At 41.3% G+C, this 15,346-nt stretch overlaps 1 protein-coding gene and 1 non-coding gene across 2 annotated transcripts; both read right to left on the bottom strand.

The window, feature by feature from the left end:
* Positions 1-162: 162 nt before the first annotated feature.
* On the bottom strand, positions 163-15,287 carry TIMM23B (translocase of inner mitochondrial membrane 23 homolog B). The gene is made up of 7 exons (XM_051617956.1): positions 15,142-15,287; positions 14,647-14,705; positions 12,206-12,299; positions 11,900-11,984; positions 9,521-9,579; positions 7,984-8,094; positions 163-660 (listed from the first exon to the last, which is right to left on the bottom strand). The coding sequence occupies exons 1-7, from the start codon at positions 15,236-15,238 to the stop codon at positions 545-547; spliced, it is 621 nt and encodes a 206-aa protein (XP_051473916.1). The 5' UTR covers positions 15,239-15,287; the 3' UTR covers positions 163-544.
* Positions 10,193-10,395, bottom strand: LOC127385001 (small nucleolar RNA SNORA74). The gene has a single exon (XR_007889564.1). It is a non-coding gene; the product is annotated as a small nucleolar RNA SNORA74 (small nucleolar RNA).
* Positions 15,288-15,346: the final 59 nt, after the last annotated feature.

The raw sequence follows: 15,346 nt of genomic DNA, 5'->3' as shown, positions 1-15,346 counted from the left end.
GTACCACCCTTTTTATTAATGATGATGTCCCTTATTGCAGCTTACCCTGTGCTGTCAGAGTAATGAGCCTTGCCCTGTGCCAGTTGCTACTTAAGGCTCCTGCTGTCTCCAGCTGCCCTGGGCTGGCTGTCGGGGCGATGCAGGGGGAAAGACTGCAGGGAATGTGGACACAGACTTTATTAGGAGGTGCCATCGTGGTACACGCAACCCGAGCAGGCTGGTGGTGCAGCAGGTAGAGCTGTGGGGCTGGAGCATGTCTTGTGGCTCTGGCCCAAGGCTGGCTGGCCAGCGTGTCAGGGAGGCTCTGTCTCGGTGGCCACTCTGCTCACTTGCAGGTCCAACAAATGTTGCTGCCTCTCCAGCGACGGGCTGGCAGAAAGGAAAGAGCCAGTCCAGCTACACGGCATCAAGAGGTTCCCCCCAGCATAGCATCCTTCTGTTTCACACTAATCATAAAGAAAATAGGGAGGGGCACCAGGCAGATCTCACAACTGATGGATTGGTGGCTGAGCAAGCGTGTCCTCGTCCTGCGCGGCCGCCCTGCTCAGAGGGACTGCCGGGCTAGGGAGCCCTTCATGTGCTCCCAGTTGTTGTACAGAGCGTAGAGGCCGGTCAGCGTCAGGCCGGCGACGCCGCCTCGCGCTATCCCGCGCACTCCACCTGCAAAACAGGGTAAAACCAGTAAAGTTGTATCCAAGGAAATCGTTTGTCACAAGCAACTTCTAAGAAGCTGTTCAAATCCAGAAAAATCTTAATGAACCAGTTTTTCTCTTCTGAATACGCTCCCAGGAAAGGCACCTGTGCGCATTCTGCTCTCCCTCTCGAACCTGCTCCCAGGCTCAAGAAAGGTCCTGACACCACCTCTGCTGGTGTGACTTCCTCTCCATCTGTGCTAGTGCTTCTGCCCGAGTGAACCACTGCAGAACACTCAAAGCAAAGATAGCTTTTCCCAATTCCTACTTTGTCTATTCCAGCTGTCCTGAATGAACATGGGTGTTTCAGACAGAGATGATCTCTTCCTGCTCTAAGAACTCTTGCATTTTGACTTTCAGGCGAGGAGTAATAACAACGTTTGTCAGTTATGGTAACTAGGTTTGGGAGGAAGGAGAAAGGGCAGAAAGAAGTGAACGCAGCAGCAGCAGCTAATGTGGATGAGACCTTGGGCACCAGAGATTCATGAGGGCTACTATGGAGATCTTATCACTACTTTTGTGTCTTTGGAATTTTAAAACCTTTTGAAAAAAATTAAGAAATAGATGAAAGGGATCCACTGCAAAGAATTAACTGGGACATGCATTGAACAACTTTCTTTATCCTTGCAAAATAATAATTTTTAAGATTAATAATAGTAATGGCAAATATTGAGTCACACAGGCCATTAAAACCAAAAACATACGCAGGGTTTTTTTTAACTGCACACTCAAGACTTGAAGATTTTTCAAGTTGTGAAGGTAAAAATTCAGGGCAAGTTTGGCCAATACCAGCAGCCACTGTGCAGGTGTTGTGGTAGCAGAGACTTCTGCTGTTTTTACTGAGCAGCAGAATGTTTCTATTTATCAGTAAGAGAAAGTGCCTTGGTAAAGCTCCCAGAATGCACTGGAACCCCTGAGAACATGACCCTCAACATTAGGAAAACTTCAGTGAGTTTGATTCTGCAATGTTTATCAATCCCAGCTGAAACAACTTAGATAATGTGTTCAGCATAGACAACAAGGCCAGTTTTTGCTTACAGCTAAGCAAAAACCTGCCTGCTTTATTGGTGAAACTGACAGTGGAATGCATGTTCCTAAACTTGACATGAAATAGATCTCAGTAATCAGTGGTTTGTTGCTTTTTTTCCCATTATGGATCATGAAGTTGTCTCCCATAACTGCTGGCAGTGGGGCAAGAAGCTGTTTGCATCAGCTAGATGCAGAATGCATTACCTGTGCTGCAAGATTAAATAGATTGCATTGGAGTTGTTAAACCTATATTGCTCAGGCATGTAATGATACCAAGAAACTGCAGAAGTGATAGCAGAGGTTGGACTTGGTACTTACAGGACATATCTAGCCACAGTTTCTGGAAATGTCACTGCCAGACCAGCTTTGATGATCCAAGAGGTTTTTTGGGATGTAAGCCTGAATTCACTGCCCTAACTGTTGGGAACTCAACAGCTCAAAGGAAAGCCGTGCTGTTTATGCACCTATATGCCTAAATTAGCATTTAGGAATGCAAATGCAGACTTTTATTTTTGACAACTCATCCTGAATTCGTTGCACAAAAAGCTTTTCACATGAAGGGGTTGCAGTTGGTTACATAGAACTAACTACATGCAAACAGATTCTGGTAAAAAGCCACAGGTGAAATTTCAAGGATGTTTTGTGGAAAACACGTATTTGAGATGTCTAAAAACTCCCTCCTCGTTACTTTGGGGAAAAATTAACACATTAGAGAGTCCGATTTTCAGCTCTTCATATTAGGAAACAATTGCTCCCAGAAGCAATTGCCAAAAAAAAGGGCTTCTAACCATTACAGTGTACAAGGAAAAGCACAAAATGAGGAACATTCTCAGAGAATGTAACACATCAGTTATGACTATTCCCGTAGACTCTTCCCTCAGCCACCAGGTTCAATTCCTCTCCTTTCCCTTCAAATTCTATTCTTTTTACGGAAGAAAGGTAGGTTGAAGACTGATCAAGCCTGGTTCCAGGTCCTGTGAAGTCAGGATTGTACAAAAAAATTATTTTATTTATATTGCATAGCTGAGCCACTTTCTAGCATCCATGCAGACTTAGACACTGTGCTGCTATGACATAGTGCTCCTAACACAAAAACTGTTGTTAATATTTCATGTGCTGAGGTTAGTCAGCTAAGGATGGCAGCTCTGAATCTACACATAAAGTATCAGCTACAGGGCATAGGTCTTGTCCAGACAACTCGGGGACTTTGCTGAAGAAGCTGTTTCAGTGGGAGTCTGTTCCATGAACAGGAACTAAATGTGTGAATTTGGTATAAGTGCATTACTGAGTCAGTTAGAAAAAAAGCCAAGAAGCAAATAAGTAAGAAATGTTTCCTACCAAGTTCCCTAACGCTTCTCCTACAAAATTTTACCAGTAATTTTGTTTTGTTGCAGTTGCATCTTGTTTCTGAACTATTCACTGTAGTTACAAATATAAAAAAAGGAAAAACTTTCCTTTACCTAACTGGTTAGATTTGCACTTGCGTAAATACCTCCAAGTCTGTGGCAGACTTCAAACAGTAACACAGTGTAGAACGCAGCCCAGTTGCTGGGCAGGAAATGTTAAGCCCTCTGAGAAGATTACCTTGTTAAAAAAAATAAAAATTCTCCACTCCCATCCCAGCTGTGTTTGCATGATAGAACATGTTCCCACCCCTCCTCTACAATCACTCTCTGGAATCTTCTGATACCAAGTCTGCCTTGACAAACCCTGCTAGAAACACAGTTGTAAGCCTCTAATCTTGCGTGTCTGAGTAAGATAACTTGAAAGTTCCAGCTGACCAACAGTTCTGAAAGCAGGTATTTTGAGATCAGGCAACTTGCACAATAGTAGTTACTGTGGTGTGAAGGCTAAATTAGAAAACTAAGAAGAATTTATAATCTATTTTACAAGTTTAGAAGTATTAAACCTGTTGAAATTACTTTGCAAACACTATTGAAATTCTCTGTTTTCTCACTTGAAAGAGCTGCAGTACCTGATGGACAGGAGACTTATGTGGGTACTGCAAATGGCAGCAAGAACCCTGCAAATCCCTGCAGCTCTGAGAACTCTGCTGTTTCTGCTTGGCAGAGCTGTGCAGAAGGCATCACTGCTCTCAGTGGCCACGTGTGCTCTTAGACATTAGCTCTCAAGTAACAAACTCAGCCTCAAAAAGCTATTGCCTGTAGCACCTGCTTGTACTTTGCCCTTATCTCTTCCTTAATTCAGATACGAAACAAAATCCTCACTAAATACCATTTGATTAATAGTCCTACAGACTTGTTATGTTGAAAGCAGGTTTTAACAGATGTTTTTAATTTCTAAAACACCTGATAGCCCCAAACTTCTAAGTTCAGAAGCAAATCCTTTACTTTTCTCCAAATTCTGTAAAAAAAAAAAGTATATCCTAGGGCCCTACCTACAGCAATCTGCAAAAAGTTCCTCTTTCCCCTCCCCACCAAACAGACACACAAAAAACCACCTGTTTGGCCCAGAGAAACACACAGCTCGAGCCCAAAGGGGAGAGGCTTTTATAGCTCAAGAAGTAGTTAGTGAATGCAACTGCTCTGAACTCCTGCCCACTGCATGTCACAAAACTGATCAGCAGCTCTGGCCAGACTTTACTGCTAGCAATAAAACATTTAGCCCTTCTTAATTCATAACATATTGACTTTTCAGGGTTGTGTCCTGAAGCCTTAAGATGACAAGTACTCCCTTCATCTATTGCTGGCATGCAATTCCCTTCTTTTGCACACCATTTTATACCAAAATTATGTAACATCTATAGTGCAACGAGCATAAGATGCTCTATGTGGTATCAGGCTCCTACTGCACAGAAGTTCAGTAAACAAAGTAATTCCTTTTTGTTCCCGTTTTCCCTAACCTTAAGAGAAAAAAAACAAAAACAAAGAAGAATATGTACAACCTGTGTAACCCTCGGATAACGGGTAAAGGTTATTGAACTTTTTCTGCTTACTGAAGTGTTTGTCAGGAATTTCAATGAGAATTAGTGGCTGTCACACTGGGTCAGACCGAAGTCCTACCTAGCTAAGTATCTCTTTCCTGAGTGATTGATCCTGTGTGCTTGAGGAGGAGTGTAAGATCCTCACCCTGCTGAACCTCTGTGATGTGGTGACTAGAACCACATGCACTTTCAGGGTGGGAGGGAATAGCAGTGACAGTGCACAGTGACAATAATAATCTTGATTATTTCCTACTGTCAGAGGCTAATATAATTATGAAAAAAACATAATAAAGATGTTTGATTTAGAAAAGAGTTTGAAAACGCATGCAAGAGGGCTAAATGTTTGGCTTAGGATTTGTGCTTCATAACATTTATCAGAAAAAACTTCGCATCACCTTTGATTGAAACAGGAGACTAAACAATGGTACCTTATTAAATGGAAAAGCCACCGTTGTGGACTTAAAACATCAGACTCTCTTTTAGCCAAACTCGGGCAGGACTGATTAAATTGCAACATTTCTACTACATATGTCACTGGCAAAGGAACACAAAGGGTTTTCTTTCACCTGTCACTCAACTTCTACCCAGAACATTCAGTTTGTCACCTTGGCATTAAATTTCATGTCAAATAAGTGTGAACACTAGAGATCCCTTTGGTCAAAGGGATCAACTAGTATGCTAGCAGTTTCACTGATTTTACTCAGTTCAGCATGTTACCCTAAGACACACAGTGTGCTGAGATGGATTCCAGCTGACATGTGATTTATCATGGCAAGTTAACAGTGTCTAATTCACTCCAAGGAGGACTAGCAGAACTCCTGGGGACTTAACTGCTCTAGCCATTTGCAATGGGGAACTTTCAGTGATTAATGCCCCTTCCAGTGAGGGAGGGCTGAACTTCCACAGTTCATACTAGTACTTTTTTTCAGCTCTTTTATCTTCTTGCACACAAGCTGTGTATTAAGTAGTGTTGCACAAAACTGCTCACAATCTAATGGATTTAGAATGTGGGTATTTTGGAAAGCCGTTTTTGTTTGATTGCTGGCATTTTGGTAATGATTAACACTTCTACAAGGACAAACTATGAATACTGGGACCAGCTTGGAGCAACAAACTTCAGCCTTTAAAAAGTCTTCCCACTAATTTTTTCTCCTGTCCACTCATCCCTCTCAGCAAAGGCTTAATAATTTAAGAAATTCAATCTAGGCTTTGTAGTGCACGCAAGAGCATTTTTCAGTGCAGCAGAGTTGCTGATACGATTCTTCCATCAATGTTAAGTTTAAACATAAACCAGAAAGTCACAATAAAAACCCTACCATGCTTCATAGCTTCTTAAAAACATTCCTGATCTCTTTACAAAACAGGCATGATGGAAGTGGTAAATCTCAGTGTCTGAACAACACTGCCTCCAACTCTGTTTCCACCTTTCGTGGATTACAGAACAGCCTTGACTTGAAATGGCATGCTTGTGGGAGTTGCCAGCTGACACCAAAACATGGGGATTTGTAATGGAAATATCCCTGGTGGCTTTAAATTTTCCTTTTTTTAATGTCAATCCAACATGGTGTCCCATGTAACACAGGAATTTATTACAACCTTGTTATGTCACAGATGTGAACTTGACATTTGCATATGGTTTAAATATTAAAGGTTTTTTTGGTAAATATTTATTGATGCAGGGTAAAGACATAATGTAGAGGGAAGCTCTACCACACAGAATTACAAAAATTATTCTGGTATAAGGTGACAGCAGAGGAAGCATGGGAGAAGCAGCAAGAGGGACAGAGCATCCAAAAAAAAAAAAAAAGGGAAGACTGGGACTAAAATCTTCGAACAGATGTGAATACCATCTCTTTCATTTACAGAACTGATCCTTGACCTTTAAGGTCTACTGTGCTACTCAAACTTCCTGTATATGGTGAAAAAATTTCTTTTGAGTTTCTGAGGCACAGTTCATAGGCACAACACATGACATTTGTACTTGAAATATAATACTGTAATGAATACAGACTTATTGACTACACTTACCTTTATCAGTGCTACTTAATAGCTCACTAGATCTTAGGTTACAAAACAAAAGTCTGGTAAAAAACATTGAGCTCTGGTAAGAAAAAATTTTCAACTGTCAGATGACTGTGCATGTGACTGGAGTAGCTATGCACAGGTGCGCTGTGGCAAGAACAGACACAATGCCAGCTCTGTACTTCTGAAAGCTAAGGGGGAAGCTTCTGCTGGAGTGTAAGATGGCAGTTCTTCTTTATAACTTTCTACAGAAAATGTTAAGACTTGTACCCAGCTGTTGTTGGTAATACGGCGAGACGGTCGTACTTATCCCAGAAACCCCAAATCAGTAGTTCACTGTAAGACAGCTATGTGTTCTTTCAAGGTTAAGTGCACAAGTTAGTATTTATGTAGGCTGCTCAAGCCAATTATTTTTTGTTTCAATTAGTCTAGGTCAACAGGAAAACAAGGCTTCTCAAAATGTTTTGCCCCATATATGACACTGGCCTTTAGGAACACTTCTAAGACATGCGGCTCAGTTAAGATTTGTAGAAGCACACAGGTTAATGCTAGAATTTTCTCCTAAGTAAAAGCCAGGTGAATCCTATAGTCAAACCTCTATTGAGGTACTTAAAACTTATACTTTTTTCCTGTGGTAATGTCAGAACATGGTACCCCATGATCCTCTAAAAAAGATGATCCCTCCAATAGTTGAGCTTGGAGTACGTGCTAACAGGTGTTTTGATGATGAAACTCAGACCCTCTCTTCTGCAAACAGTTCAGTATGCATCAGTAAACTAACCTTAAATCCCTGCTGTACTCAAATAATGTTGTTTTTTTAGAGTATTATGCAAAGAGTAGAATCCTACCACAAGACAAGTTTCACAGACAGCTAAGTAATAACTTTATAAATGTATTAGTTTATGTGCACGTCACATGAGCCACTTGGAAGTTTCAGCTTGAGCTGGGCATGTATTTTAAACACTCGCTGTAAATCTGAGTAAACATTTGATATTCAGTATAGATATATAATTTGGCTCTCATGATTATTATTAGTCCTGTGCAAGTTGAAAAGAATCCAATTTAATTCAGCTGCAGTTTTTTTGTTAAGTGCAAGTTTTCCTTAAGTAGTCTTAGCTGTGTGAAGAACAATGTGTGGGTTAGGGAATATTGAACTAATGTGTCTTGGTTCCTAGTGCACCATTTTTACACTGCCAATTTTCAGAGGCAGACAGCAATTAGTAAAAGTAATCAGAATCCTAGTTATCTAGGATAAAATACAAGAAGAGGAAAACTAGAAACAATCTGCTACTCTACCAGTGCTTTTGTACAGCATTCCTGTCAAGGTTCCAGCAGCTATGGTGTTCAGGTCATCTTCTGCACCTCTTGTTTTTTCAATGATGACTCCAAACGCGCTGTAAAGTAGAGCTGGGAAAGAAAAAACATATTTAAAAATTCAAGTCAAAACTCACACAAGTTCTACTAAACCATGTGACTTGGGAGAGGCCATATTTTATAAGAAAAATAACAATTTGGTATGGGATTGCACAAACATTTTCTTGAGTAATCTTTCTTCAAACACAGCTGAAAAAATCTGTTAATGTGTCACTTAACCTGGAACCTTGAACTGCAGTGTGCCTGCATCTCAGCTTTCAAGCATGCTTTTGTTAGATTTGGTATAGAAAATATTAAAAAAATAAAATCCGACCATAAAACTCACTAGACAATATGCATCTCTTAGGAATAAATGTGCTATTCTTGCTGTAGTTCAGAATCTCATCTCTGACCATGGCCTCTATATTATGCTGCAAAAGCTGACATCTGGGCTAGAAGGGAAGCTAATTTCTTCAGAAATCAGACTTAAACAAAATGTAATAAATGCAACTTAAACCTATGCTTTGATGCATTTAAAAAAATTCAAATATATGTAGGCTGAGTTGTATCATGATGTAATCTCTACTTTAAACATTGCTATTTTTCTTTTATTACCCATTTCTAATTTTTCTTAGTTACCACATTGTGGGGCAATAAGTTCCATCATTATCTTCTTCAAAACAGATCAGTTTTGGATTTCTCCTTTCAAAGTAACTGAGCACCTTTTGGTCTTTCAAGATTGTGGCAGGAAGAAGCCAAAGAGCTTGTACTCTCCAGGGTGTTAGTTATTCCACTGACTTACAAAAATAATCTGAAGTTGTTTTTTGGAGGCAACTGAAGTGACTTAATTTCCTGCACCCTTCCCTCCACAGACCTCAGCTCACAATTTTCTCTCCCATTAGGCTTTTGATAATTTTTATTAGTTATAAGCAGCATTTACAGTGGGTGGTATCATATGTAGTTTGTCTAAGCTACCATCATGAAAGGATAAATCTTTGTTGTCATAATTACGTTTCTTCTACAGATAAACATTTTTTTTACTCTTTAACTAGAAACAGACATCAGGCAGATGCTCACATGACCACTGAGTTTCTTCCTAAGTTATTAAAGTTATTTCAGAAGGATATAACTATTTTTTTGCCTTAAGTTGTGAATTAACTGGAATTCATTAACAAGTAAGCATTACCTATAATTTTAGTTATCTCATAGCTAGAGTTCTTATTTGTGACACGCTTAAAAACTTTGGGGTTTAATTACAGGCTTTTGGCTACTTATGCTTCAGATCCTATTTTAGCCTTTAATTTCCTTGTCATTCCTTTCCATTTCAATGTCTACTGAAATGCCCTCATGTCCCAAAGAATAAAAAACAACCTGCAGTTTTTCCTGATGGATTTAATGATCAAAATTTAGAGATTACACTTTCCTATCAAAGAGTTACATCTTTAAATTATTTTCCCTACAAAAAAACAAGTTTACTTACCCAGAGATCCCAGAGTGTTAGCCCATAATGCTCCTTGTCTTGTCACCATATTTAGAATTCTATAAAGGAGTTAGAAAGATATTAGGACATTTAGCTCTCTGTGTTTACATTGAAGTAGTGTTTGATAGTACATGTAATGTGTTTACACTATGCATTGGATTAATACCACTGGAATAATGAGCCAAAAGCCCCTAAAAACAAATCAGCAAGGAAATGCCTACAGCTTGGCAACACAATCTCCTCTATCATGCATGCTATAAATAGGAACTCAGGCAATACTGATGGCAAACATTTAGTCCTGTCAAGGCTCAAGAAATTTTTTCTCTTTTCAAATCAAATCTGCACCTTTACTAAGAATCCAGTCTCTTCCATTCAGATGACTTTCTAACCCTACCTGGTTAATGTTCCTCATATGGTGACTATACACAACTACTAAGAATGACTGATATGCTTATGCTTACTTAACTGGGTAAAAGAGCTCTGAGAAAGCTGGAGTGCTCTTCCAGAAGATGCAAGCAACACAGGGGCCCTGTGTCAGGGAGCACAGTGATGCCTGAACAAATGGGGTGACACTCAAACCAAGTCTGTACCAAAGCAAGTCAGGAGGAAGAAAAGCACTTCCTTTGACAAACTTAGCATTCAACAAAAGGTGAAGTACCCAGAGTACTTCTGTGTGTATGCTTCCAGACTAGCACTAAAGAGGGAAAGCAAATCTTTGGTGCACTCTCAGGGAAGCACAACATCACTTCTTCTTGGCATCTGCTGTCTCCAGAACAGTGACAACAGCAGCCAGAAGAAATGATTGATCTTTATCTCCCAGCAGTGTAACACTATCACAGGCACAGGACTGCTCTGGACAGCTGACTACCACTGGAACTTAGTTTGTCATTTCAAGCAATGCCAGTGTCACACATTAGGTTCCTTCTGATTTGAGTTAATTTTCCACTACTTTTCCTTTTTTATAATCTTCATCAGGAAACATAGCCCTTACTGAATATGGTTAGGTAATGAACTAAACAATTATGAACAACTTCATTTTGAAACAGGAGGGGAAAAAAAATCCAAGAGGATTGATCATCTCCCCCTAATTACATCACCTCCCTCATTCTGTTAACAATACATTGCTCTGTATTGATGAAAAAATCCATAATTTTAATAACCATGACATACTGTGAGATATTTAATTACAGGGATTAACAGCAACATTCAAATTAATTAAAAAAAAAACAACGGTGTATATTAACGATCAATTTGAAGGAAATCCAGCTAGGCAAGTCTCCTCCCTGCATCTGATTAGGAAAACATGGATCTTAATATACGGTTTCAAGGTGATGACCTTCCACAGGCTCTTCCCCGGAAAGGCAAGGACTCACAGCAGTGTGTGCAGCGACTGCCACCTGCTGGGCTGCCCCATCAGGGTTTGTACTTAACAACGTATTTTGTCTGATTCGATTCATTCCGAATATGTAAAACACAATTCTGTTCATCTAGAACACTATGGAAGAGTCATAGTGGGGAATATTTTAGTTCTGCCTTTAGTTCTAAAGATGGTACAGAAGGGGATGAAGAATATAGAAACAATATTTTAAAAGGAGCAGAGCCAGTATAAACTGTATGAGGAAATATTTAACTCCTCCTCTAAAATTTCCTTCTTCTGAAGCATTCTGGGAGAGTGAAAATGGTTTCCTTCAGTTATTTCACTCCTCTCCTTTCCTATTTCTCCTTCACAGGCACTTAATTTTTCTTATAGTTATGTCTAAACTATCAATAATTCTAGGAGGAGGAGCATACAGCAGGAAAAAGTGTTCTATCTTCACTCTGCTCTTTCAAACAATAAGGTAAGGTGAAAACATGGAAATGCCACGGGTGTTCATAGAAGCTGTAATCCAGAACAACTTCTACCACGCAACACTTGCCCAGCAGCATGCACCTGTATCATCTTTAATGCAAATCCAGCTAGGCCCAGCTTCTATGTTTTAGTATCTTCCTGGTTTTGGGAAAGAAGAGAGAACTCACTCTCAGGTAAGAGACAGCAAAAAATATTTAAAACCAAACTGTGCTGCTCCTGGGAATATTTCAACATATAAAAACCACTGGTTTGACTTTGAAATAGATTTCTAGTAAATATCAAAGTAGTAACTTATTCTCAAATATTTAAGGTAAGTCAGAAGACATACCAACTGTCACTGAATGAAAAGCAAAAAGCTTGGAACTGAGTATTATTATAAATGAACACTTTTCATGACTTGATGAAGACAAACATTGACTCTTCATTTGTCCCCACTAAAGACAGAAAAATACATTGATTTTTGCAGTATGTTCAGATCTAAGAAGAAACACCTCTCACCAGAGTGTACTTTTTTGAGATGAGACACTTACTGTACATTTCTAGGTTTTGACCACGCCATGTTCTGTGTCTCCTTCAAGCCCAGCCGCAAACCATTCAGCGCCCCAAATGCTGCCCCTGGTTAGCACAGGAGCAGTTAGTACTTTTTAAGAAGGTAAAAAAAATATAAAACAATACTAGAAGCAAATACTGAAACACACTTCAGCATCTGGTCTGAAGTACAATAGCTGTTTACATAAGATTAGGGGGCAGAACAAGAGATTCACAACCTTGACAGTTACTGTAGCACAGGGGTGTGACCTGGACAGCTGGGAAAAGTGAAAAGCACAACGACCCACCTGTCATACAACATCCCCCAATGGTAAAAAAGGCCAGCTCAAATCTGCCTCGGGTCTTGTTGGCTCCTGTGGGCAAGATAAACTCATCTGTATCCTGGAGGAAAACAAAACAAATGCATTTGTATTTGTCAAGTGTATCTGTTCCAAAAGGTAGGCCACATAATTTTTTTTCTTTAATCCATCCAATGAACTAAAGAGATATGAGTGTTTCTGTAAAACTGTTGTCTACAGTGGCAAAAAGATGGAATATACTACGTGTATCCTTGAATAAGAATTAAAAAAGACTTTAGAAAGATAAACTGACTGAGAGCTTTTTTTTCTAGCTGTCTTAACTTTTTCTGACTTGCATCAGGCAGCCACAGAACTCATATTGTGCGAGCTGTTGGTTTCTTTTTTTTTTTTTAAATTACTATTTGCTTAATTATTTATGTCTTGCAGGTGGCAATACAAGACTCCCTGCCCTCTATAAAAAGCCTTCCTATTGTCTGATTATGCAGCACCATTTCCTCGCTGAGCAACCTGTACTGCTGCATGAAGGTTTCCCACTAATCTGACACTAAGGTAAAACTGCCTTTGTACTGAAAGAAGGATTTCCTTGCACTGAAATAGTGACCTGTTTTGAAGGTACTAAAAAAATCAAGGAGTACGTTCAGAACTAGGCATGATCAGGCATGAAATATGTGAGGTTGATAGTTTTTCACTTGTGCATCTTTCTCCCACAGGGACAGGCTTGTGTTCTTTTAAGTCAGATTCAACATGTACGCTAGTTAGTAGTGTCTTTTGTTTTCACTGTTGTCCAAAAAGTTAAGATGCAGCAATCATTGTCTGCGTGTAACCTCTATGTTTCTACACAGGCAACAACCTAGGAAGCCCAACCTCTAGGTTTGTGACAAAGGCTGGCATGCTTATTTTATAACATATACCTGCTGGAGGTAACAAAAGCAGTGCAGAAAACACATCAATTTCTTCCTGCTTTAACGGACTAGGAAAGAAAGTGGGTTTTGAAGTGAGGACCACCACGGTGGCATTTGTTTTAAGGGAGGCCCAGGATCAAAACTTAAGATTCTCAACAGTAAGGCAAACTTCCTGCCCTTCCCTCTGCATCCTGAACACGGATGGATGGTCTTTAAATACAGGAGACCCTCCCCTGTCCACACACATCTTCACAGACAAACCAGTTTTAAACATTAATAATTTAAGGTCTTGCATTTTATCATATAATCTATGTTGTTTTCCTTAATTTTTTTGCATCAGTGAATGGTTAAGGCTGCAAGGGACCTGTGGAGACTGTTTAGTGCAAGCCCCCTGCTCAAAGCAGGGCCAGCCTAGTGCTGGTTGCTCAGGGCTGTACCCATGTTTTGCACATCTTTGAGCATGGAGACACCCCACAGCTCCTCTGGGAAACTTGTTCAAGTAAAAAAAATACTTCTTACATTTAAATAGCATTCCTTTTATTTCCATGTACTTGCTGGTGCTAAACATCAAGAGCAATGACTGTAGCTTCTAGTGTTATGTCAATAGGTATTTTTAGGACTGTTTTATAAGTTACTCCTGACACTAATGCAAATACCTTATTCTCTTTTAAAGCAACCTTTTTTTAAAAAAACCAAATCTATTAGTACACTCACACTTTGTTCTGAAAACTGTCACAACTTTTTCAACAACAGCATGTCCCCACATACATACTATATTAACTAAACAAGACAACTTCAGAGGATGTCTTTGGAAGAGGTCTAAATAGTCACTTAGCATATTTTTTAACAACTCAACAACAGCAGGCAAGATAATTATGCCAGTGAATCCACTTCAAGCAGAGGTTTTCCACCATTATGGGAATGTTAAGTCATAATCTTGACTACAGCAGCCATCATGTTATGTTCATCAATATTAAGCTGTGTAAGTACAACAGCTACACTATTCTGTAGAACAAAATGGAAAGCTCTCCTTGATTATGGTTCTCCCTTCAGCTGGGAAACGACACAAGCAAAGTGGTGTGAAATGTGCTGCTGCTGTGATGACAGCACATATGATGACACAGCCTGTCTAGGGTCTGGCTGAAGACCTCTGTAGTGTGATGAGTCTGATCCACTTACAGAAAGCTAATCCACCAAAAGAGTGGAGAGTTTCTAGCTGCTTTCACTAAAGGGGCTCAGGGGAGGGTATGACAACAGCTAGAACTTCTGCAAGTGTGTGCCTCAGAGTACGGAGGGAGGCCTCCTCTTTCTGACAGTGGCAGGTTTCTATTGACACAACCACCTTCCTTATCCTCTCTGTTAAAACTGGCTTTGTTCTAGGTGCCACGGTACTGCAAAACTAATTCCTTGCAGCCATTCATCAGTTCAGGACTTCAGTACACTGCACAGCACTGCAGGATTTTTGAGGTCTTCATACAATCACATAAACAATGGGATAGAACTCAATAAAACAAGCTGCCTTCTCACCTGTACGAGGTACCTGGGGTCCAAGTTTAAATACGGAGACAAAGGACTCATTCCAGTTACTGAAAGGAAAAAAACAACAGAATGTTGTATCACCGATTTTCTCGAGTAACAGTTTCACGTACTGTACGTCAAAAAGGGGCAGACCTCGTGCGTGGGGGCAGTGACAATCCTGCCGGTAAGCTACAGGACTGATTACAGCGCAGCCCCGACTGACAAACTCCCGCTTCCAGGAAGCGCCAGAGGCGGGAAGGGACGGACACGGCCCTGCGCCCGCTGCCGCCGCCTCACGCCGCCCCCGCGGGGGCAGCAGAGGGAGCGCGGCGGCCGGCAAGGCCCCGGGCCTCAGCCCCGCCGGAGCCGCCGGGCCCGGCCCCTCGCCAGGCCGCTCACCCCGCGCGGCGCCGCCCCCGGGCCCGGCGGACGGGGGCCGGGTACCGCCGATCCCCCTGGCCGGGCCGAGGGCGCCCCGCCAGCCGCCCCGCGCCCGGTACTCACGCGGCACCCCGGCCAGGTCGGCGCTGGAGTACCCGGCCCCGCCGGCGCCGAAGAGGCCGCCGAGGCCCGTGCCCTTGGAGTTGCCGCCGCCCTCCATGGCGCCGCGCGCCAACCCCGCCGCGCTGCCGTAAAGCGCGTCGCCCGCCGCGCCGCTTTCCGGCCCGCGCGGCGGCTGCCGGCAGGGGCGGGGCGCGGTTGCCATGGT

The sequence above is a fragment of the Apus apus genome, chromosome 4 (assembly GCF_020740795.1).
Source record: "Apus apus isolate bApuApu2 chromosome 4, bApuApu2.pri.cur, whole genome shotgun sequence".
Taxonomy (NCBI): domain Eukaryota; kingdom Metazoa; phylum Chordata; class Aves; order Apodiformes; family Apodidae; genus Apus; species Apus apus.
The sequence above is the reverse complement of the archived record's forward strand: the minus strand, read 5'-3'. Positions and strand labels throughout refer to the sequence as shown.